This window comes from Myotis nattereri (assembly GCF_964212035.1).
Source record: "Myotis nattereri genome assembly, chromosome: 1".
Lineage (NCBI taxonomy): Eukaryota > Metazoa > Chordata > Mammalia > Chiroptera > Vespertilionidae > Myotis > Myotis nattereri.
In genome coordinates this window covers 91,509,024-91,533,015 of record NC_138075.1, presented here as the reverse complement: position 1 = coordinate 91,533,015, position 23,992 = coordinate 91,509,024, and the positions used below count along the sequence as shown (strand labels likewise).

At 46.2% G+C, this 23,992-nt stretch overlaps 1 protein-coding gene across 1 annotated transcript in view; it reads left to right on the top strand.

Moving 5' to 3' along the window:
- The first annotated feature begins 11,955 nt into the window (after window positions 1–11,955).
- Window positions 11,956–23,992, top strand: part of SLC25A21 (solute carrier family 25 member 21) — a 535,471-nt gene continuing 523,434 nt past the window's right edge. The window contains exon 1 of the mRNA XM_081094811.1: window positions 11,956–12,211. Within this exon, the coding sequence (XP_080950937.1) occupies window positions 12,142–12,211 (70 nt within the window). The 5' untranslated portion in view covers window positions 11,956–12,141. The remainder of the gene's footprint in view (window positions 12,212–23,992) is intronic.

Genomic DNA, 23,992 nt, shown 5'->3' with positions numbered 1-23,992 from the left:
GGGGGGGGGGGCAGCGGGCAAGGCTGTCCGCGGTCCAGAACCCAGATCTGTGACCTGGCCAGTGGGGGGCAGCGTTTGAAGCTGTCCGTGGTCAGGGACCTGGATCCATGACCTGGCAGGCGGGGGAGAGGGGAGGGCGGGGGGGGGGGGGGGTGGCAGCGCTTGAGGCTGTCCGCGATCTGAGACCCAGATCCATGACCCTTCCTGGCGGGGCGGCAGCTCGCACAGGGGCGGATCGGCCGGGGTTGGGCAGGGCCGGACGCCTGGCTTCCACCCAGCCCCAGTCACTCTGGGCAGGTGAGCAGCGCAGAGAGCCTCTGGACAGGGGAGGCAGGCCTGTGGAGGGCGGCCTGTACTCCCCACATGGCGGTGGTGACAGCTGTGAGTGCGCCAAGCAGAGCCTGCAGGCTGAGCTGAAATAGTGCCTGCTGGCCATCAGCGCCTAGGAGTGGCTGCGCAAGATCCGCCTCCAGTCCCAGAAGGTGCAGGATCACAGGGACCGCCACCATGGCAGGCCAGACTGACGTCCTCCTGGCTGCACCACAGGGGTTTGTGGTTCTGCAAAGCCAGAGGCCTCCAGTGTGCACATCCCCCCCTGGCGTGCGAACATCCCCCAGCACACTGTCACCCTCCCGTGCCTGCAACAGTTGCAAACCAAGGCGTGCACAAGCCCCCCCCCGCCCCCCGCCGCGCCCCCCCCCCCCCCCCGCCTCTCCACAGCACTTCCATCAACCCAGCATGCCTAACACCCGCCACAGGATGTGCACACATCCCCTCTGATGCGCTCACGTCCTTTGGAGAGTGTCTGGGTGTTCTGGGTGCTGAGGGTGGGCGCCTGTGAGATGACAGTGAGAGGGCAGAATGGTGATGCCCTGTTCCCAGGGAGGCCAGTGCAGCTAGGAGATCACCTCTGGGGGGTTAATGCAGGTGCTGAGGTGGGAGCAGGTGCAGACAGACACACCTGGTGCACACGGGCGGCCCTCTCTGAGGTGCCTTTGGTCAGCGTTCAAGATCAAGAACCCAGAGGTGGAGAGGAATTCCGTCCTCTCAGTGAAACTGTGGGATAGTCGGGGCGACTTTAGAGTAGGAATGTGCACTTTGGGTGCCAGCACCCATGAGCGAAGGCTGCCCTGACTCAGCCTCACTTGCTTGGGGCCTAGCGTACTCCTGCCGGGCAGCGGGTGACAGGACGTGCTTTTCCGAATTAATGAGAGAAAACATTGATTCTCCTGCTGCCCACGAAGGTGGAAAGTGAAGTGGGGAGACATATGGGGAGTGAGCGAGGTTCCCTGTCTGGGGGTTCCAAATATGCTGTTGGCTTCTTTCACCACTGACTAGAGATATACAGGGTGTCCCCCAAAATGTATACACACTTTGAATACCTACTAATTCCAATGGTTTTAAGCATAAGAAAGAAACAACAATGGAGCTGTTATCTGTTAAAAGTGTGGGCACAAACAGGCAGTTGGACATCCCCTGAGGGGTCTCAGATTGGAGAGGGTGAAGGCCAGACTGAGGGGCCCTTCCCTACCCCCCTACCCCAGTGCATGAATTTTGTGCACCGGGCTACTAGTATAATAATAATTTCTTTATTATTTGCCCTAACCTGTTTGGCTCAGTGGATAGAGCATCGGCCTGTGGACTCAAGGGTCCCAGGTTCGATTCCAGTCAAGGGCATGTACCTTGGTTGCGGGCACATCCCCAGTGGGGAGTGTGCAGGAGGCAGCTGATCGATGTTTCTCTCTCATCGATGTTTCTAACTCTCTATCCCTCTCCCTTCCTCTCTGTAAAAAATCAATAAAATATATTTAAAAAATAAAAAAATAAAAAAATAATAATTTCTTTATTATTTTTTTATCCTCACCTGAGGATATGTTTCCATTGATTTTTAGAGACTGTGGAAGAGAAAGGGAAAGACAGAGAGAAATATCAAAGTGAGGGGAACACTTTGATTGGTTGCCTCCTGCATGAGCCCTGACCTGGGCCCTGGCCAGGGAGGAGCCTGCAACCTAGGTACATGCCATTGGTCAGAATTAAACCCAGACCCTGCCATCAGCAGGCCAAGGCATTATTCACTGAGCCAAACCGGCTAGGGCAGGATATGACATTTCTTAGCCCTCCAGCAGCGGACCTTCGTTTTTCACCAGGAGTTTGGTGAAAAACCCTAGATCCCCTTTTTGGATTCTTATTACCCAAGTTACTAAGAATATTACCAGTGACATACAGGGAGCTTAGCCAATGAGCGGTCAGAAAAGGTGTTTCCTCTGTGGTTCACACCAATCGCCGGCTTGGCTCCCCCAGCCCAGGCCTGATGCCTCTGGCCCAGGCATCAGGCCTGGGCAGGGGACCCCCATCTCCCCCTGATCACCGGCAACACCCTTGCCCAGGCCTGATGCTTTGGCCAGAGGCATTGACCCCCATCACCTTCCCATCGCCAGATCGGCCCCTTGCCCAGGCATGATGCCCTCGCCAGAGGCGTCAGGCCTGGGCAGGGGACCCCCAGGCCCCTCCGATCACCGGCTCAGCCCCCCTCCCAGGCCTGATGCCTCTGGCCCAGGCGTCAGGCCTGGGCAGGGGACCCCCATCTCCCCTTCATCACCTGCTCTGCCCTCGCCTAGGCCTGACGCCTTGGCCAGAGGCATCGACCCCCATCACCCTCCGATCGCCGGATCGGCCCCTTGCCCAGGCATGACCCCTCTGCCAGAGGTGTCAGGCCTGGGCAGGGGACCTCCATCTCCCCTGGATCACCAGCTTCTGGGCGCCTTCTGGGGCCGGCCTGTGGCGGGGTTCCGATTAGATCACTGGTGGCGGCTGGCGGCTTCTGGGGTTGCACACGAGGGTCTGGATGGCGGCTCTGGCGCTGGCTGCTGTGCTGTCCTGCCCTGCCTGCAGTATGCAAATTAGCCACCATCTTTGTTGGCAGTTAATTTGCATATAACTCTGATTAGTCAACGGGAGGTATACCAAAGGTACAGTCAATTACCATGTTTGTATATTATATATATATCCTATCTAATAAAAGAGAAACATGGTAATTAGCCGTACATCCACTACCCTTCCCATTGGCTAATTAGGGTGATATGCAAATTAACTGCCAGCCAAGATGGCGGCTGGCAGCCAGGCAGCTTGACGCGAACATGAGGCTTGCTTGCTTCAGTGACGGAAGACTCCAACGTTCCCCGCCTGCCACTGCCGGCATCTGAGCTTGCCCTTTGAAACATTGTTACAAATATAGAAGCTAAAAAAAACCCCAGAAACCTGCTTTGAGCCAGCTGGGATCTCAGAGCTGGAGTTGAAACACTGTTTCGGTTATAGAACCCAAACAAACCAGATACCTGCTTTCAGCAGCTGAGGCCTAAGAGCTGGAGCCAAGCCTCAGAGCTAAAGCTGGCCCAGAATAAAAAAAAGAAAGAAAAAAGGAGCGGTTGGGAGCTTCAGTCACCTGCCAGCCTGAAAACAGCCCTCCGCCCCTCACCCAGACTGGCCAGCCACCCCAGTGGGGACCCCCACCCTGATCCAGGGCACCCTTCAGGGCAAACCAGCCGGCCCCCACCCATGCACCAGGCCTCTATCCTATATAGTAAAAGGGTAACATGCCTCCCAGCACTGGGATCAGCGGAACTGCAAGGCCTCCTGGCACCGGGATCAGCGTGACAGGGGGCAGCGCCCAAACCCCCTGATCACCCTGCAGCTCTGTGTGTGACAGGGGTCGGGGCCAGAACCTCCCTATCCGCCCTGCTCTGTTCGTGACAGGGGAAGGCACCCCAACCCCCTGATCAGCCCTGCTCTGTGCCTGATAGGGGGGAGCTCCCCAGCCCCCTGATTGCCCTGTGGCTCTGTGTGTGACAGGCTGCGGTGTCCCAACCCCCTGATCGGCCCTGCCCGAGTGTGACAGTGGCAGCGCCCCAACACCCTGATTGGTCCTGCTCTGTGTGTGACAGGGTACGGTGCCCCAACGCTCCCCCCCCCCGCCCCCCACAGGCCCTGCTCTGTGTGTGACGGGGTAGAGCCATAACCTCCCCATCGGCCCTGCCCTTAGTGTGACAGTGGCGGCGCCCCAACCCCCTGATTGGCCCTGCTCTGTGGGTGACAGGGGGCTGTGCCCCAACTCCCCTATCGGCCCTACTCTGTGAATGACAGGGAGGAGCTCCCCAACCCCCTGATAGGCCCTGCTCTGTGAGTGACAGGGGGCAGCGCCCCAACCCCCTGATCGGCCCTGCTCTATGCATGACAGGGGGTGGCGCCCCAACTCCCCAATCGGCCCTGCTCTGAGCCCGACCAGGGGCTGCGGGGCAGGCACCTAGGGATTGGGCCTGCCCTCTGCCACCCGGGAGCAGGCCTAAGCCAGCAGGTCGTTATCTCCCGAGGGGTCCCAGACTGGGAGAGGGCATAAGTGGGGCTGAGGGACACCCCCCCCCCCCCCCCGGCCAGTGCACCAATTTTTGTGCACCAGGCCTCTAATATATATATATATTCCTATATTGGGTGCATATATGTTTACCAGGGTTATATATCCTCTTGTTGAATTGACCCCTTTAGTATTATGTAGTAACGTTTGTTGTCTGTAATGATGGCCTTCATTTTAAAGTTTATTTTGTCAGATATGAGTATTGCTACTCCAGCTTTTTCTTTTCTTTTCCATTTGCATGGAAAATTTTTTCCCATCACTTCACTCTCATCCTCTGTGTGTCTTTTGTTTTGAGGTGGGTCTCTTGTAGACGGCATATAGTTGCATCATGTTTTTGTATCCATTCAGCTGCCCTACGCCTTTTAATTGGAGCATTTAATCCATTTACATTTAGGGTTATTATTGATTGGTACTTATTTATTGCCATTTTAATTCTGTATGACTAGTTTTCTCTCTCTGTTTCTTCTCATTATAGCAGTCCCTTTAGCATATCTTGTAATGCTGGCTTGGTGGTTATGTAACTCTTTTAACCTTTTTTTTTTTTTTTTTTTTTTGGTCTGGGAAGCTCTTTATTTGACCATCTATTTTGAATGACATCCTTGCTGGATATAGTAATCTTGGTCTCATATCCTTGCTTTCCATTACCTTGAGTACTTCATGCAATTCCCTTCTGGCCTGAGGGTTTCTGATGAGAAATCAGGTGTCAGCCTTATGGGAACTCCTTTGTAGGTAACAATTTTCTTTTCTCTTGATGCCTTTTAGATTCTCTCTTTGTCTTTAACATTTGGCATTTTAATAATGATGTGTCTGGGTGTGGTCCTGTGTGGGTTCTTCTTGCTTGGATTTATCTGTGCCTCTTGAACTTGTGTGACTTTTTCCTTTACCAGGTTAGGGAAGTTTTCTTCCATTATTTCTTTAAACATATTCTCTATTTCTTTCTCCCTTTCTGCCTCTTCTGGCACACCTGCTATTCTAATATTGTTACATTTCATATTGTTGCACAGCTTCCTTAAGCTCTTCTCCTGTTTTTTTTTAAAATTGTTTTTTCTTTTTGGTTCTCTGATTGAGTGATATTTTCAACCCTGTCTTCTAATTCACTGATTCGATCCTCAGCATCCCTAATCTGCTGTGTATTCCTTCTGATATGTTTTATTTTTGTTATGTCATTATTTATTTCAGACTGTTCTTTTTTCATAGTTACTATATCTTTTTTCATGCTTTTGAGAATCTTTACCATCATTACTCTGAACTCTGTTTCAGATAAATTTCTTATCTCTGCTTAATTTATCTCTTCTTCTAGAGAATTCTCTACTTCTTTCCTTTGGGCATTGTTTCTTTGTTTCCTCATTTTGGCTGTCTGTTTGGGTTTGTGACTATTTATTAGGTAGATCCTCTACACCTCTGAATCTCTAATGCAGGACAGTGTTTAAGGCTGTTTCTAACTAATTAGATCAGGCAAAGACCCAAAGCCTCCAGAGACTGCCGCTGCCTTCAGACTGATGGGATTCTGACTTGTATTGCCCCCCAGGCTATTGTCCTTAGGTGTGAGGAGAGATTTTTTTCAACAGGTTGGGGCAGTTGCTTCTGCCTGGAGGCTAATTGTTATTTTTAATCTCGTAAGTGGCCTGTCTTCTTTCCAGGCAATGCAAATGTCTATGTGGGAAAGAAATCCTCAGCTGCGTGAGGGACTGACTCAGCCCAGGAAACTTGGGGTGTCTGCCTTCTGAGCTCTATTCCCCGTGACCCCAGTCCTGGCTTCTACTCTCACAGCTCCAGTCCATTTCACCTTCCCTCTGCCGTAGCACAGGGAGTTTTGTGTGTTGGCCCTTTAAAAGGGTGCCTGAATTTTCAGCTGTCACTCCCTGGCAGACAGCACCCCACTGCTTTTCACTGCCAGATGTTATGTGGGTACACTTCTCAGTTTTGGTGCTGTCTGCTGGAGGGCCCAGTTTGGGGATTAGATCCCAGAGTTCTCAATGGCCACCCCTCACAGATGAGACACCTCTGCGAGACTTCAGTTGCTGTCTGTAGGCACCCGGCCAGCCCATTCATGCCTCCGCCCCTCCTACCAGTCTCTATGCAGACTCCACTTTCGGTCTTCGGGTATCAGGGTTCTCTCCAAATTTTCCATTGATTATCCAGGAAGTTTTTCTGTATTTTAGTCATAATTCCAGTTTGTTCCTGGGAGCATGTTTTCTGTATACATTGCCACCCAGCAAAATAGTACCTACCACAACCTACATATAGCTCTAATGGCCAAGTTCTGACTAATGAGATTGGTGTAATTTCCAAAACTTTCTTTATCCTTTTTACCTTTCTTCTGCTGCTGGATGGAGCCTTATTAGTGGCTTACAATTGGGTTATTACATGAGGGGGGAAATACATTTCTATCTTGTGTAAGCCGTATTATTTTGGTATTAAGCAATAGCCAATCTAATGGCCCAATACTAAAACGTTATTGAAGAAATTGTCAGATATTTAAGTTCAATAAGTACATTGAGATTCTTAAAGGTTTAATTTTCAGCCACTCTGCAAACTGATAAATCAGTAATTTAATTATATAGTTCTCAACCAAGATCACCTAAATAAATCAATAATTTAAAAATATAAGCTTGACCAGAGGGAAGGGAGTGTGGGGGTATAATATAAGTTAAAGGGGGGATAAATGATGCTGGAAGGAGACTTGACAGGGTGAGGTAAACACACAATACAATATACAGATGATGTATTGTAGAATTGTATACTTGAATCCTGTGTAATTTTATTAACCAACTAGAGGTCCGGTGCACAAAATTTGTGCACTTTGGGGGGGGGGGTCCCTCAACCCTGCCTGTGCCCGATCACAGTCCAGGAGCCCTTGGGGGAGCAGGCTTAAGCCGGAAGTTGGACATCCTTAGCACTTCCATGGAGCGCTGAGCCACACTCCCCCTGTGGGAGCACACTGACCACCAGGGGGCAGCTCCTGCATTGAGCATCTGCCCCTGGTGGTCAGTGCGTGTCATAGCTACCAGTCGTTCACTGTTCAGTCAATTTTCATATTAGCCTTTTATTATATAGGATTTACCTCAATACATTTAATAAAAAATAAACTTGACATTTTAGCATTTTTCTTTAATATCAGGATATTACATATTAAATAAAATTATCTACACTAATAAAAGAGAAACATGCAAATTTGTGTCACTCCGCTACACCCACCAGCCAATCAGGATGAGTTTGCAAATTAACCCAACAAAGATGACGGTTAATTTGCATACACAGGCAGAGCAAAGACTGAAGATGACTGAAGACTGAAGAGGCTTGGCTTCTCCACTGCAGCCGGAGCCGAGAAGCCTAGCCTCGCTGCTGTGGCCGGAGAGAAGCCAAGCCTAGCTGCTGCGGCCACAGCAAAGCCAAGCCTTGCTGGAGGCTTGGCTTCTCCGCTGCAGCCAGACCAGAGGCCTGGGTCCCAGGTGCTGGAGGAAAACAGGTGCCGGCAGACAGGGGAAGGAAGGCCTATTGTGTGAATCTTTGTGCAGTGGGCCTCTAGTAATTATATCATATCTAATAATAGAGAAACATGGTAATTAACCGTAACTTCACTACCCTTCCCATGGGCTAATCAGCGAGATATGCAAATTAACTACCAACCAAGATCGTGGCCGGCAGCCAGGCAGCTGAAGCGAAGATGAGGCTTGCTTGCTCCAGTGACGGAGGAAGCCAAGGTTCCCCGCCTGCTGCAGCCCAGCTCTGAGCTCCAGATGCAACAATGTTGCAATTATAGAAGCTAAACAAACCCAGAAACCTGTTTTCAGCTTCCAGTGAGCTCAGAGCTTAGAGCACCAGTGATGGCAACAGAGTTTCAATTATAGAAGCTAAACAAACCCAGATACCTGCTTTCAGCCAGCCACGCCTCAAGCTGGAGCTGGCTCTCAGCTCCAGTGACAGCCATAGAAGGTAAATAAATCCCAGAATAAAAAAAAGAAAAAAAGGAGTGGTTGGGAGCTTCAGTCACCCGCCAGCCTGAAAACTGTCCTCTGTCCCTCACCCAGACTGGCCAGGCACCCCAGTGGAGACCCCCACCCTGAAGGGGGTGTGACCAGCTGCAAACAGCCATCATCCCCTTATCCAGGCTGGCCAGACACCCAAGCGGAACCTCCACCCTGATCCGGGACACTCTTCAGGGCAAATCAGCTGGCCCCCACCTGCGCACCAGGCCTCTATCCTATATAGTAAAAGCGTAATATGCAAACTGACCCTAACAGCAGAAGGACTGGGAATGACTGGTCACTATGACACACACTGACCACCAGGGGGCAGACGCTCAATGCAGGAGCTGCCCTCTGGTGGTCAGGGTGCTCTCACATGGGAGGAGCTCTGCTCAGCCACAAGCCAGGCTGATGGCTGCCAGTACAGCGGTGGTGGTGGGAGCCTCTCTTGCCTCCTCAGCAGCGCTAAGGATGTCCAACTGCAGTTTAGGCCTACTCCCCGCTGGCAAGTGGACATCCCCCGAGGGCTGCCGGGCTGCCAGAGGGATGTCTGATTTCCATTTAAGCCCAATCCCCCGGGGAGCAGGTCTAAGCCAGCAGGTGGTCATCCCCTGAGGGGTCCCAGACTGCGAGAGGGCACAGGCCAGGCTGAGGGACCCACCTACCCACAAGTGCACAAATTTTTGTGCACCAGGCCTCTAGTAAAATAATAATAATAAAAGCATTCCAATATTAGCCATGGTCAAATTTGGCTAAAAACAAAATATATCCTGTAATCAGAGCTCTTAGCACATTGGGTCTTTGTTGACTCTGGATTGGCACTGGCTGATTTCCAAGCTCCAGAATGTTCTTATACTTAGACTCTATCTCCTCAACTATTCTAGAGATGTAGATCTGAATTACATGATTCCCAGCTTTGCTTTCTTTAACTTAAAAAATCTGTTCTAGTCAAAGAGGTTAAAAAGAGGTAGCAATTTTCTTACAGGGTATTTGGAAGGATGTCTGAGATCTCCTGAATGAATTCATGGGGTCTTGAGAGATTGAGGGCTTAGTGAGATCACAAGCATGCAACTACCTCCCCAGGATAAAATTCAGAGATTAAGGTACTCATAGAAATAATAGATAATGTCAAAAGGCTGAGCTTAATTCTTGTCCTGGGAGTATTATTGTATTTCATGAAATAATCTAGGGAAGGTAAAATTTTACTTACATTGCAATGTGGTTGGATGTCCTCCATTAGATTATATGCTCCATGAGGGATTTTTTAAAAAAATGTATTTTTTATTGATTTCAGAGCGGGAGAGATAAACATCAATGATGAAAGAGAATCATTGACTGGCTGCCTACTGCATGTCCCCCCACTGGGGATTGAGCCTGTAATTCCAACCTGGGAATGTGCCCTGATCAGGAATGGAACTGTGACTGCCTGGTTCATAGGTCAACACTCAACCACCCCTGGCTTGGCTCTATGAGGGATTTTAACTATTACACTGCTATATTACCAGCACATAGGAAAGTGCTAACATTTAGTAAGCTCCCAATTAATTGAATGTATAATTTGGTTCAGTATGTGCCTGGGGGGGTTAATAGTTGTGACAAATTTTTTTTAACTTAAAAAATTCCCTACTTATATATGAATACAGTTAATTGGGGGAGTTTAATTAGTTTAGGTTTCTGTGTGACAGAATGTAGTTTGGCCTGTTGTTAATATTTAAATATACAATCTAATTGCTATTAGAAGAGAGAATCTTGGAATTGAATTCTAGCTATACTATTAATTCATTGTGATCTTGGGAAATTCATTTTCTCATTGGAACGTAAGGACAAGATTTTCTATGAGTTCTGAATTTTTGATTTTTAGGACTTATATATAAGAGGACCTCAATATTTATTGAATAAGTGATTTATATTACACTCATGACCTATTTAATTAGTAACAGACTGACATATTGCTCAAAAGCTTTACTAGATAGGACATATTTCTGAAAACTATTTCTTGGTAAACATTTTAAGCTTAGTAATTTTAATAAAAAAATATAAGCAAATATGAGAAACTTTATTTTTGCATATGTAGCCACATAAGCAACAAGTCTTTCCAATTTATCACTTTAAATTTGCCAGTTAGTTATCATGATTAACAGCTTTTAATAGTTTAGGCCAAGAAAGAAAAACAATGTATGAACAAGTTTTTGTATTTTGTGCATTTAATTAGAAATCAATTATATTAAATTGAACCACACTATATTACTGATATTCAATGGTTTTAGCCTTCAGAAATGGCAATTTTATATGGTTCAAACTAAATAGATTTAGTTTTATATACTGTGCTTAAGAAATACAATAGAGGTACCAAAGTTTCTTGTTTTCCTTTTACTTGTATCATTTCCTCCCGCCTGGTATTTCTCTAACATTTTATTTTGTATTGGTTTCAGGTATACAGCTCAGTGGTTAGACAATCATATACTTTACATAATGCTCCCTTTTATATTTCCAGTACCCCAACTGGCACCATGTACAGTTATCACAATATTATTGACTATATTTCCTGTGCTTTACCGAATTCTGTTATTATTTTGTAACTACCAATTTGTGCTTCTACTAGTCCCTTCAACTCTTTCGCCCAGTCCACTCTGGCAACCACCAGTTTTCTCTCTCTGTGTCTGTTTCAATTTTGTTCCTTTATTTTGTTCTTTAAATTTCACCTATGAGTAAAATCATATGGTATTTGTCTTTCTCTGACTTATTTCATGAGCATAATACCCTTTAAGTCCATTAAAATTTTAGACTCTGTTTTTCCCCTGCACAGCATTTGCAAGTTGTGGTTTTAGAATAGTATACATTAGTATTTCTTTCTTGTCAAGTATCCTATAGGGTTAGCATGAATAATTAAACTTTTTATGGAGAATACACTGGTAGTTCCTTAATGTTCTTTGATTATTTAGGTCAGTGGTTCACCAACTTTGGTGTTCATAACAATCACTGGAAAGCACAGGTTTCTGAGTCCCATATCCAGCGATTCCGGTGCAGTAGGTCCGGGTGGCGCCATGAATTTGTCTTTCTAACAAACTCCCACATTGTGTGGATACTGCGGGGTCCTAAGATCATACTTTGGGAACCACTGGCCTCGGGGGGTACCGAAGAGACATATTTGCAATAAAGCCTCTTCTTGTCTGATCTTTCAGTAAAGAAAGCCCGTAATGATGAGGTATAAGGTAAACTCCCTTGAGCCCAAACCACTTTTCCTTTGGGACGGTACTGCATTGGCCCAATTGCAAGATAACTGCCAATTGGATTTGCTTTGAGTTCCGTGCTAACAATTTCAGGACAACTAACTGCAAGGAGTCCATGCACCTGTCTGTCCCCCGCTGAGGCCTGCACTGCGGCGGCCGGCTGGCCGGGCGGGGCAAGGGTCGCCCAGCTCTGCGCTGGACTCCGGGCCGGTCACTGCTTGACTGGCGTTATCAGAGGCAGCGCGCCCGCTCCACAACCTGCAGGAGGCTCCCGATAGGGAAGCGCGTGGGCGCCGCACCAGGAGCCACCCCGGCCCGTCTGTGAGTCTGTCCTCCCCCTCGCGGAGCCGAGGAGCCCAGCGGGGAAGGAGCCCTTGGAAAGCGCGGCGGGCAGGTCGGGACCCGCGCCGATCCCGCAGCGAGTCTGCGCCCGGAGCCGCCTCACGCCGAGCCACTCGGCCCAGGACCCGCCCGGAGGCTCCGCCGGCCGGCCCCGCACTCAGCCCGCGAGCTCGCCCTTCCCCTCGCCCGCGGGATGTCTGCCCAGGCCGAGGCCGGCTTCGTGAAGGAGGCTTCCCGGCAGATCGTGGCCGGGGGTTCCGCAGGTAAGGCCGCCCACCGGAGGCGAGTCGCTTTTGATCTCTGCGTGTCCCAAACGTTTCTCAGACAGGTCTCCAAGTTCCGCCTGCAGACAGGTCTCCAAGTTTCGCCTTCTTCCCCTCCGTCCGCGCTGCCGCCACAGCCGGAGCCGGCGGAGCGAGAGCAAAGGAGGCCGGGAGCGGGCGGGTGCCCCGGGGTCAAGTCGCCCGGGCGCTCGCGCGGCCGCTGGGGGTTCCCCGCCTCCTTGGTTCCGGGGCTGAGGAGCGAGGTGGCAGCCGCAAGGCCTGCAGCTTTGAGGAGGCGTTTTTGCCTCGCTGGTTGCTTTAGTTGAGACGATACAGTTTCCGTCAGACTTCGTTTTTGCTCTCAATTGTAGCCTCTTTCTAAGAGTTAATTCAGATCTTGCATAACTGCGACCTCCCTCATTAAAATGTGTACCTCGGGACTCCACGGGTCTTCTTATTGCATACAGTGCTCGCTTGGGGCTACTCGTGCCTTACATAGGCATATTAAAATTAAATGCATATGTTAACACATATAAACACCTTTGATAGATTGGGCTCACATTAATTTATGGGGAGTTATGCGGTGTGCAAAAAACATTTAGAAAAAAAAATTGTGATACTAATCATGGAAATAATTGATGAGTGGCTAGAGAAAGTTACCCATGACATTATGTTATACGAACATATTTTAAAGGTATTTTAAAATATAAATTATGAGTTGATTGAAAATGAATCTTACATATTGTGATGCATTTTTATTATAAATGTAAAAATACTATAATTCATTCATCACCATAAAACATTTATATAAAGGTTGATATTCTCTTAATAAATTATAGTACAGTAACTCTAATAAATTGTATTAAAGCAATGAACTTTCACTAGTAAAATTTATTTGCAAATGAGTTCGGACTTTTTATAAGGAACCACTAAAAATTATGACCAGTTTTCATTATGTCATGAACTACTTGCGCCTCAGAGGTACCATAAGCAGCCAGATTTATCACCTACAATGTATACATTTCATAAAGATGATACTGTATTAATATGGCAATCAGGACATGAGTTTATTATTTGTAACAGTATTATGCTTATCCATTCTTACAATGTCAGTGGCTCCACTGCCTACTTTTTTGTTGTTTTTCTGTAGTGATGGTGAGTTTGCACCAACTTATTCACCATTTTGGTCAAATTCCACAATATTCAAGACTCTAGCAGCTGCCCCTGACTCACTTGATTCAGAGTCCTTGATCCTGACCGACCCTCCCCTCCCCCAAAACACAAATAAAACAACTCAGCTGGCCAAATAGGAAAGTGAAGTTAATTGGTGAACATACTCAATTGTGACTAATTATTCACAATCATCTGTATATTGGCTTTGATGATCATACTATGTATTAAACACAGCTAAACTCAAGGGATGTTAAATGTAGATCAAACTCTAATCCTACTTAATTTGTTTTGTTGGATGATAAATATTTGGAACAAGTATAACATGCGATTCCACCATGTTCTTATAATTGTAACTATTATTAATGAAAATTTTAATACATTTATAAGATAAATCAAACATAGCATAGTTGATTATACATTTAGTACTATGAAATTATTGATAAATGATGGGAGTAATTTACACTTTCATCACAGCAAAAAAGGAGTCACAGTTTCTTCTACTTGGCCAATAACATTTTTATTAATTTTTTTCATGAAATTTGATATTTATTGGACTTTAATAAGTGTAGGCTAATCATATTACATATACTATGTCAAGGGCTAAAAATAAATTAATATACTAGAGAGTTAGAATTTTAATAAATACAGGAAATGCATGTGAATCTCTAGTACTGGAGTTCTGATTACTGATACTGCCATCAAATGAAACACCTTTGTGTGTGTGTGTGTGTGTAAGTGTATTATGTTATCTTTTAATGGTAAAGGCTAAAAATGCATTGTGGATTTCTTTTTTTTTTAAAAAAAAAATATGTTCTTTATTGATTTTAGAGAGAGAGGAAGAGAGAGGGATAGAGAGATAGCAACGTCAATGAGAAACATCAATTGGCTGCCTCTGCATGCCCCCCAGTGGAGATTGAACCCACAACCTGGACCTGGTTCGAGGGAATCGAACTGGCAACCTCTTGGTTCATGGGTCGACACTCAACCACTGAGCCACACCAGCTGGGCAAAACTTAAGGTTCCACTGAGACTGGATTTCTTAAGGGGGGAAAAAAAAAAGCTGGGGAGGTTTATTAGAGAAATACCAGGGTATCTCATGGCATTCAGGCCTGGGATGCATTCCTGGAACAGATTGGAATTAGGAGCTGGGCCACTGAGGGGAACTCAGAAAGTGAATGAATTCTTGCCATCTCTTCCTTTTTCTCTTTGTCAAATGGCAGCAAGGTGGTGGCCAATAATAGGGTCACATGTAATATTACTACAGCTGTTAGGATGACTTGCTGTACTTCCATAGATTTGCCTGGTGAGGAGTAAACGTGCCCAAATGGATTCAGACAGTTAATTACTCACACAGACAGCAAAAGCAAGTCGTTATGGTGTCAGTTCCCTGTGTCCCTTATGCCACAGATAACACCGAAGTGAACTGGCCAGATGATAGGCTGTATGAGCAGTGGGTCCCTCAGAACCACAGCCAAGCAGCTTTATAGACTTACACTGAAGTCTGTAGTGGGAGTGAGGTGCAAATTCTTGTGCTCACCTGAAATTAGGGAGGTCTCTGAGACATGGCCTTGTGGCAGCCTTCGCAAGATGATGGGAGAAACAGCCTCAGCAGCTCCTCAGCAGGCGGCTGATCTTTCCTCGCACTGGAAGAAATCCCGGGCATTCTGCCAAGACTCAAATCCGACGGTGGCTGTGTGAGCCTTGCCTACATGGTCTGCGTGGAGATGTGCACGGTTGTCCACGTGCCACGCTGTGGCGCGATTTCCCTGTGCTCCTGGTGTTTGCATCAGTCTTTTTTCAGCTGTTGTCTGCTCCTCCATCCACGTGGCAGAAGGTGTTCCCCAATCGCTCCTGAGCTTATATGCTCTTGATTTCTGTAGAGAGAGCAAGAGACTGGTTTTCCGTTTTTCAGTGCTAGTGTAAAATCTTGAGGAAAGACTCAAAATAACCCAGTGTTGGTCAGGGACCCACCTCTGCACCAATCGATTATAGCCAATACCCATGTGGATGTGGGGGTGGGATCAGATCTCAGGGAAATTATTTTCCAGAGAAGCTACACACATCATGAGATGGGCAATAGGTATCTTTTATAATGATATAAGCTTATGTTTTATTAAAAGATGGTTTGTAATATTTGTAATTAAAAGACCAAAGAGATTGATGTACTGACAGTTGCTTGGACAATATGCATCCAAATGCTGGCCTTGAGTCTGTAGTTTATATCTAGCTATTATGCCCAGATATTGTTACCAATGGCAACTGTGTTTTATAGGATAAAAGGTGTGCTCAAGATAAGTCAATATGTATTGGAGTTTTATAGACTTCTAGTCTGCATTCTCAGTTTCAAGTAGTAGCATATGAATCATAAGCCAGTGGTGAGAGTTTCAGGAAGATCCCCGAGGCCTAACAGTGTAGAGGGGTTAAGGATGAAAATGAGAAGAGGCCGCTGGGTTAGACCCTGGTACCCAGTGTGGTCCTGCGATAAGCATCAGGGGCATGGTAGCCCCTGAAAACTTGTTAAAAATGTGGGGTCTCAGGCCTCACTTAAGACCTACCATATCAGAATCTGCATTTTAGAAAGGTCCCCAAGTTATTGGTTTTCATTTCCAAGTTTTAGAAGCACTGCCTTAGAAGACCTTTGAGAAAAGAAGCCCACAGAGTGGGAGCCAGATTGTAGCGGGTTTCAAGTTAAATTTCTTGATTTTTATTGCTGACCAGAGAGAGTAGAATGAATTCTGGATGCCTTATTATGTGCCCTCAATTTAGCTTTCAGGGTTATTTTCTACCCCTTTCCTACACATTCCATTTGGTTTCTGCTAAATATATCTGCTAACCATACTTGAATATTCCACCTATATTCCCAGTGCCTGGAAATGTCTTCCCCTTGTTTTCTCTACCTATTGAAATCCTATCCATTTTCCAAGGCTTAGCTAGAAAACTATTTTCTGCATAAATGTTTCCCAGATGGCCTCATCCAGCTTTAACATTCTCATTAACATGTGGATGGTGCAAATAATAAGAAATGGCTAACATTTATTGTGTTAATGGTAAATGCCAGACCCAGTTCTAAGCTTTACATGTATTAACATTTTTTAATCCTTACCTCAGCTCCAGGATGAAGAAACCAATGTACTGAGGGTCTAATTAACCTGCCTATATATGGTTGCACAAGTGTGCAACCGTTTCTATAGAAAATCAGGATAGGAGAGGGACTAGGACAGTGATGGCGAACCTTTTGAGCTCGGTGTGTCAGCATTTTGAAAAACCCCAACTTAACTCTGGTGCTGTGTCACATATAGAAATTTTTTGATATTTGCAACCATAGTAAAACAAAGACTTATATTTTTGATATTTATTTTATTCTAGAGGCCCGGTGCACAAAAATTTGTGCACTGGGGGGGAGGGGGGTCCCTCAGCCAGGCCTGTGCCCTCTCGCAGTCTGGGACCCCTCGGGAGATAACGACCTGCTGCCTTAGGCCTGCTCCCGGATGGCAGAGGGCAGGCCCAATCCCTAGGTGCAGCCCCTGGTCGGGCTCAGAGCAGGGCCGATTGGGGAGTTGGGGTGCTGCCCCCTGTCATGCACAGAGCAGGGCGGATCGGGAGGTTGCGGCACCGCCCCCTGTCACGCACAGAGCAGGTTTGATCAGGGGGTTGGGGAGCTCCCCCATGTCACGCACAGAGCAGGGCCCATCAGGGGGGTTGGGGCTCCGTACCCTGTCACGCACAGAGCAGGGCCAATCAGGGGGGTTGGGGCTCTGTACCCTGTCACGCACAGAGCAGGGTGCATAAGGGGGTTGGGGAGCTCACCCCTGTCACGCACAGAGCAGGGTGGATCAGGGGGTTGGGGCATTGCCCTCTATCACCCACAGAGCAGGACCGATCAGGGGGTTGGGGTGCCGCCACTGTCACACTCAGGGCAGGGCCGATGGGGAGGTTATGGCTCTACTCCATCACACACAGAGCAGGGCCCGTGGAGGGGGGGATGGGGCGCCGCCCTCTATCACCCACAGAGCAGGGCCGATCAGGGGGTTGGGGCGCCGCCATTCTCACACTCAGGGCAGGGCCGATGGGGAGGTTATGGCTCTACCCTGTCACACACAGAGCAGGGCCCCAGGGGGGAGGGGGGGGGAAGGTTGGGGCACCGCACCCTGTCACACACAGAGCCGCAGGGCAATCAGGGGGTTGGGGAGCTCCCCGCTATCAGGCACAGAGCAGGGCTGATCAGGGGGTTGGGGTGCCTTCCCCTGTCACGAACAGAGCAGGGCGGATAGGGAGGTTGTGGCCCCACCCCCAGTCACACAGAGAGCCGCAGGGCGATCAGGGGGTTTGGGCGCTGCCCCCTGTCACGCTGATCCTGGTGCTGGAAGGCCTCGCAGCTCCGCTGATCCCGGTGCTCAGAGGCATATTACCCTTTTATTATATAGGATAGAGGCCTGGTGCGTGGATGGAGGCCGGCTGGTTTGCCCTGAAGGGTGTCCTGGATCAGGGTGGGGGTCCCCACTGGGGTGCCTGGCCAGCCTGGGTGAGGGGATGATGGCTGTTTGCAGCTGGTCACACACCCTTCAGGGTGGGGGTCCTCACTGGGGTGCCTGGCCAGTCTGGGTGAGGGGCTGAGGGCTGTTTTCAGGCTGGGACTGAAGCTCTCAACTGCTCCTTTTTTTCATTTTTTTTATTCTGGGCCAGCTTTAGCTCTGGCTCCAGCTCTGAGGCCTCTGCTGCTGAAAGCAGGTATCTGGTTTGTTTGGGTTCTATAATCGAAACACTGTATCAACTCCAGCTCTGAGATCCCGGCTGGCTGAAAGCAGGTTTCTGGGGTTTTGTTTAGCTTCTATATTTGTAACAATGTTTCAAACTGCAAGCTCAGAGGCCAACAAGGCAGGCTGGGAACGTTGGTTTCCTCCGTCACTGAAGCAAGCAAGCCTCATGTTAGCTTCAAGCTGCCTCGCTGCCGGCCACCATCTTGGCTGGCAGTTAATTTGCGTAGCTCGCTGATTAGCCAATGGGAAGGGTAGCGGACGTATGCTAATTACCATGTTTCTCTTTTATTAGATAGGATATTTAAATGCCATTTAACAAAGAAAAATCAACCAAAAAAATGAGTTCACGTGTCACCTTTGACACGTGTGTCATAGGTTCACCATCACTGGATTAGGAGAATAGTATTCCTATTGACAGACAATTTTAGAAGTTGGAGAGATCAAGTCAAGCGTGCTATCCCTCATTATCTCTGTATCACTTATTAGTTTACATCCCTTAGGAGAACTTTTATCTACAATTGCAATCCTTATAGTCTTCCTGCTAAATAATATATTGCTCTTTCCAAATAGTTTCATGTGTGTGGGCACAAATTAGCTTTTAGCCAATAGAAAATTCTCAATCCATCCAGGGCCTCTGTGTACAGTTGAGCAGATAGATGGTTGCCTGCAAAAGGACTCTGGCCACTGGAGCAAGTGGGAACTGAAATCTAGCCCATGCTCTGATTCCTCATCTGTGTAAACCAGAGCAGAGATGTATCCACCTGTGGGGAGGGGGACACACACACATTTTTCTATTTCTCCAAAGACCCCAAATGGATTGGCAGCAAACCTGACAGCAACACTGACTGAATTTACCCAAATTTACTAGATCTTCCAAGGTCCCTGAGCCTCAACCTCCCCCTTCCCCGCTCAGACCCCACATCATTACACTGTCTGCTCATTCAGGGCTTCAGAAGGTTGTCTTTTATGCATGTCTATTCCTTGGAGTCAGAAACATGGCTCCCCCCAGTCCCTCCCATGGTCCCTAAAGACCAATTTGGGCTCTTCCATGTGTTTCCAAAGCTCATGGGGTTCTTATCTCATGTCATGTAGGATCCTTTTAGGCTCATTTAGATTTTGTACCCAACTTCAGACTCTCCTAGGGTCTTTGCTGAAGTCCCTTGAACCTCTGAGAGACCCTGCTTTTACTAGGAGTTGTCGGGCTCCTTCCTGTAGGCATGCCAGGCCCCATCCACACTGAGTCCCCTTCCACAGTGGCATTTCAAGGACCCTCCTCCTTTTGCCTCCCGGAATCTTATACTCATATTCCTCAAAGTCTGTTTCCTAGAACATTCCCCCTCCATATATCATTTACATGATCACCGTGCTGACAGAACACTGATTTGTTTTGCACAATGTACAGGCTACTGTCTCCTCCTTTCCAGCCCTCCCCTAGTTCCCTGTATCTTGTAGGTACACAGCCCAGTGCATCTTCCATCACTCTCTCTATATTGTGCATCTCCCTGGAGGAGTTTTAGTCAAATTGTTTAGTCAAACTATTGTGGGAGCAAGTTTTCCAATTTTGCATTAGACACAGTTCCAAGTACTTTGTACAGTTTATCTCATTAATCACTTTCAAGGGGTCAAATGAGAAAATGAAGTGAAAGACCTGTTTGAGGGGAGGGAACCATGGCCTTCGTGGACAGGCTTCTGGGAGAATAGCTATTGAGAGTATATGTGAAATGTACCTTGTACTGATGGGAGAGAGTCCCAGGCTTTCAACCCCAAAAGGTTTCTATAAAAGGCATAGGATAATTTTAAATCTTATTTTTTAAGCTCCTGATCTTATATATCTTCAGTTTCACAAGATTTCTATCTTTTCTTACCTAAACCCATGATAGTTAAAATGCAGTTAAAAGAAATGCCTTAACAGGCAGTATGCATACTAGTAGTCCTCTGGATTTTAATTTGGACTAGGTAATAAAAGAGCTGATGCACCAGGGGGTAAGCAAGGTTAAAATTTTGATCAAGGAAATTTCTTTTTTAGAATGGGTGCAAAGGGGACACACATGTGATTTGGGTAAATGGCACCTTTGGAAATTTGGGATTTGGGAAACTGCAATTGTTTGATAATAAATAGCAGGTTGTAGTGAAACAGGTGAGCCTTTATGACACATCAAAGGGAGGCTGGAACCCATTATCTGGGTAATTAGGGAGGAAAAATTCCCCTTATTTCAACCACATAGGAGGAAGCAACTCTACTGCTCAAATTAATTATAAAATACCTTTAAGGGATGTGTTTTAAGTAAAATGTAGTCTTATCTTTTTAAAAGAAAGATCTCAAAAATGTAAATTTAAGAACAAATAAAATATGAATTGCATAACGGCATTTCAAATGATTTCTATTTTACTGTCCTTAATTGAATGATATCTTAAATGTATAAGTATAGTAAGTGGGTACATGATTCAGTTGACATGAAACAACTTCTACACATTTTAGGAAAACCTTATTAAAGCAGCCCTTTCTCACCTACCCCCTGCTGTACTCTCCCACCCTATTGACTATGATATCTCAGAGCAACAAGAACCTGGTGTTTTAGGTACACCACAGTAGGTACTCAGAAACATTTGTTGACTGTATTAATGAATAAATATCAGAAGCACAAGCCACAGAATATTATTCTTAGGATTCATTAGACAACCGATACTTGCAGCATGCTTTCTTTCAACAATATTTTCTCTCATTGTAATCATTCAATAAACGAAGTGAAAAAAATTACCTTCAGGTCTAAAATCTCTGCCATATTCTGAGAGAGGCCCATGATAATTTTTTAAATTTATACACCATTTTTCACTCCAGGACCCCAAAATGAAAAGATATGTACAAATTATTTTCAAATGTCGCTATGATTAAAGTAAGTGGAATCTTAACATGACAACGAATGAAACAGGATTTCTTATAATTATTCTAGATTTTAACTGATTTTTTTTCTCACCAATTGTCTTTTCCTTTTAAATTCTTTTATGTTTGTGTCAGTTATTTCCATACTTTATTGTGATTTTTTTTAATGCTCATTGTAAGCATTCAGTTAGGTCTGTATCTTTTGATGGTTATCAGTAGTCCTTGTATTAGTTTACTAGGGCTGTTCGGACAGTGTTCCACAAACTGGGTGGCTTATAATTCGAGAACTTCATTGTTTCACAGTTCTGGAGACTGCAGGTCGAAAGCACTACAGGCAGGCTGGTTCCTTCTGGAGGCACTGAGGGAGAACGTGTTCCACGCCTCTCTGCTAGCTTTCAGCACTTGCCAACAATCCTCTTGTTCTTTGGCTGCTGTCACATGGCCTTCTCTCCCTATGTGTCTCTGTCTCTGCGTCCAAATTACCTTCTTCTTATGAGGACACCACTCGTCGGGTCAGGGCCCACTCTAATCCACTATTAGCTCGTCTTAACTGGATTACTTCTGCGAAGATCCTATTTCCAGATAAGGTCACATTCACAGATAACCAGAGGTTAGAACTTGAACATCTTTTTGGGGGACACAACTCAGTTGTATTTTTCTTTTCACATTGTGTTTCTCATATTCACATCACATATCTCAAGCTATGGTCCTGTGTTTCTTTTCCTTTCAATGTAAAACTTTGTGAAAAGTTTCTCACTCAGTTTCCAACCCAATGCAATTGGCATATCTGACTTTACCTTTCTGCTGAAACTGTTAACTACTGGGTTTCATTCCTAACTTTACTTAATATTTGTGGAGTTTCACATCTCTGACCAATTTTTCTTTGTAAAATTGTCAGTGCTGTTGACTTTTACCCACTTCTTCATATCTCATCACTTTTTAATTGTCTCTCTTCTTTCCCTTTTCTCAAGAATTGATGTTCAAGATGAAGTAGGTGGACACTGTACTTACCTCCTCCCATGACCACATCAGAATTACAACTAAACTACAGAACAATCATCATTCAGAACTGCCTGAAATCTAGCTGAACAGAACCCTTCAACTAAGGATATAAAGAAAAAGCCACATTGAGACTGGTAGGAGGGGTGAAGACTAATGGGCTGGCCCCACACCCACGTGTGGCAGATAAAAACTGGGAGGATTATCTTGGCTGTGCAGGTGCCCCCTGAGGAGCCAGAGATCTCATTCCCCAGCGAGCCCCCAGCCTAGGGGTTCCAGTGTCAGGAAGAGAAGTCCCCATAACTTGTGGCTGTGAAAACCAAGGGGGCTGAGATGGTGGCTGAGTGAGACTGAGGGCTGCTGAACTCCCAGGCCTTCCTCTTAAAGGGTCCACACATGGACTTATTTAAACTCACTGGCTCCGAGCTCCAGCACTGGAGCAGAAGCTCAAAGTCACCAGAGACATAGGAGGAACTGAAGTGTCTCGCTTTGGGTGAGGGCTGGAGAGGCAGCTTTCTTCCAGACAGACGTGCTGGCTGAGGTCATTGTTTCTTTGCTGAGCCCTGCCTCGGCAGGCGCAGGCCTGGCCATATCTGTGTCTCCATCAACCTAACACTGTTAGCCCCACCCTGATGATTCCCTGAGACCCCGCCCCACTCAACTTGCTGTCTTACTTATGCTCTCTGTAAGAGATTCATTTCAGGTCCAAGGGCACACAGACTAAAAGTAAAAAAAAAAAATGTAAAAAGATATTTCATGAAAATGGAAACAAACAAAGAAAATGCTGGGTAGCAATACTTATACCAGACAAAGGCTATAACAAAGACAAAGAAGGACCCAGCAATTCAACTTCTAGGTATTTATCCAAAGAAACCCAAAATGCTAAATCAAAAAGACATATGAACCCATATGTTCATTACAACATATGTTGTAATGTTCTCTGTATTTATGAGTCTGTTTCTGTTTTGCTTGTTCATTCACATTATTTACAACTAGAGGCCTGATGCATGAAATTCATGCAAAAGTAGGCCTTCCTTCCCCCGGCTGCCAGCACCGGCTTCCGTCTGGCACCTGGGACTCAGGCTTCCCTTGCAGCCCTGGCTTCGTCTGGAAGGTCATCCGGAAGGATGTTCAGAAGGACATCCAGTTTAATTAGTATATTACGCTTTTATTATTATAGATAGCTAAGATATGGAAGCAACTTGAGTGTTCATCAAGAAATTAATAAAGAAGAAGTGGCCCTGGCTGGTTTTGCTCAATGGTTAGAGTGTTGGCCCTTGGACCTCAGGGTCACAGGTTCGATTCCCAGTCAAGGGCATGTACCTTGGTTGCAGGTTCCGTCCTCAGCTCCGGTCAGGGCTTGAGTGGGAGGCAACCAATCCATGTATCTCTCTTATGTTGATGTCTCTCTCTCTCTCTCCTTCCTCCCTCCCTTCCACTCTCTCTATAAAAGTCAGTGGAAAACATATCCTCTGATGAGGATTAAAAAAAAGAAGTGGTGCATAAATACAACAGAATATGATTCAGCCATAAAAAAGAATGAAATCTTGCCATCTGCAACAACATGGATGGACTTAGAGGGTATTGTGCTGAATAAAATAAGTCAGACAGAGAAAGACAAATGCTATATGATTTCACTTATATGTGGAATCTATGTAAAAACAAAGTGAATGAACAAGCAAAACAGAAACAGACTCATAAATACAGAGAACATTTTGACAGTTGTCAGATGGTAGGGTGTTTGGGAGGATGGGTGAAAAAGATGAGGAGATTAAGTATAAATTGGCAGTTACAGAATAGTCATGGGGATGCAAAGTACAGCATAGGGAATTTAGTCAATAATATCGTAATAACTATATATGGTATCAGATGGGTATTAGTTTTAGCGAGGTAAAGACTTCCTAAGTTATATAAATGTCTAATCAATGGGTTCTACACCTGAAATGATCTAATATTGTACATAAACTGTAA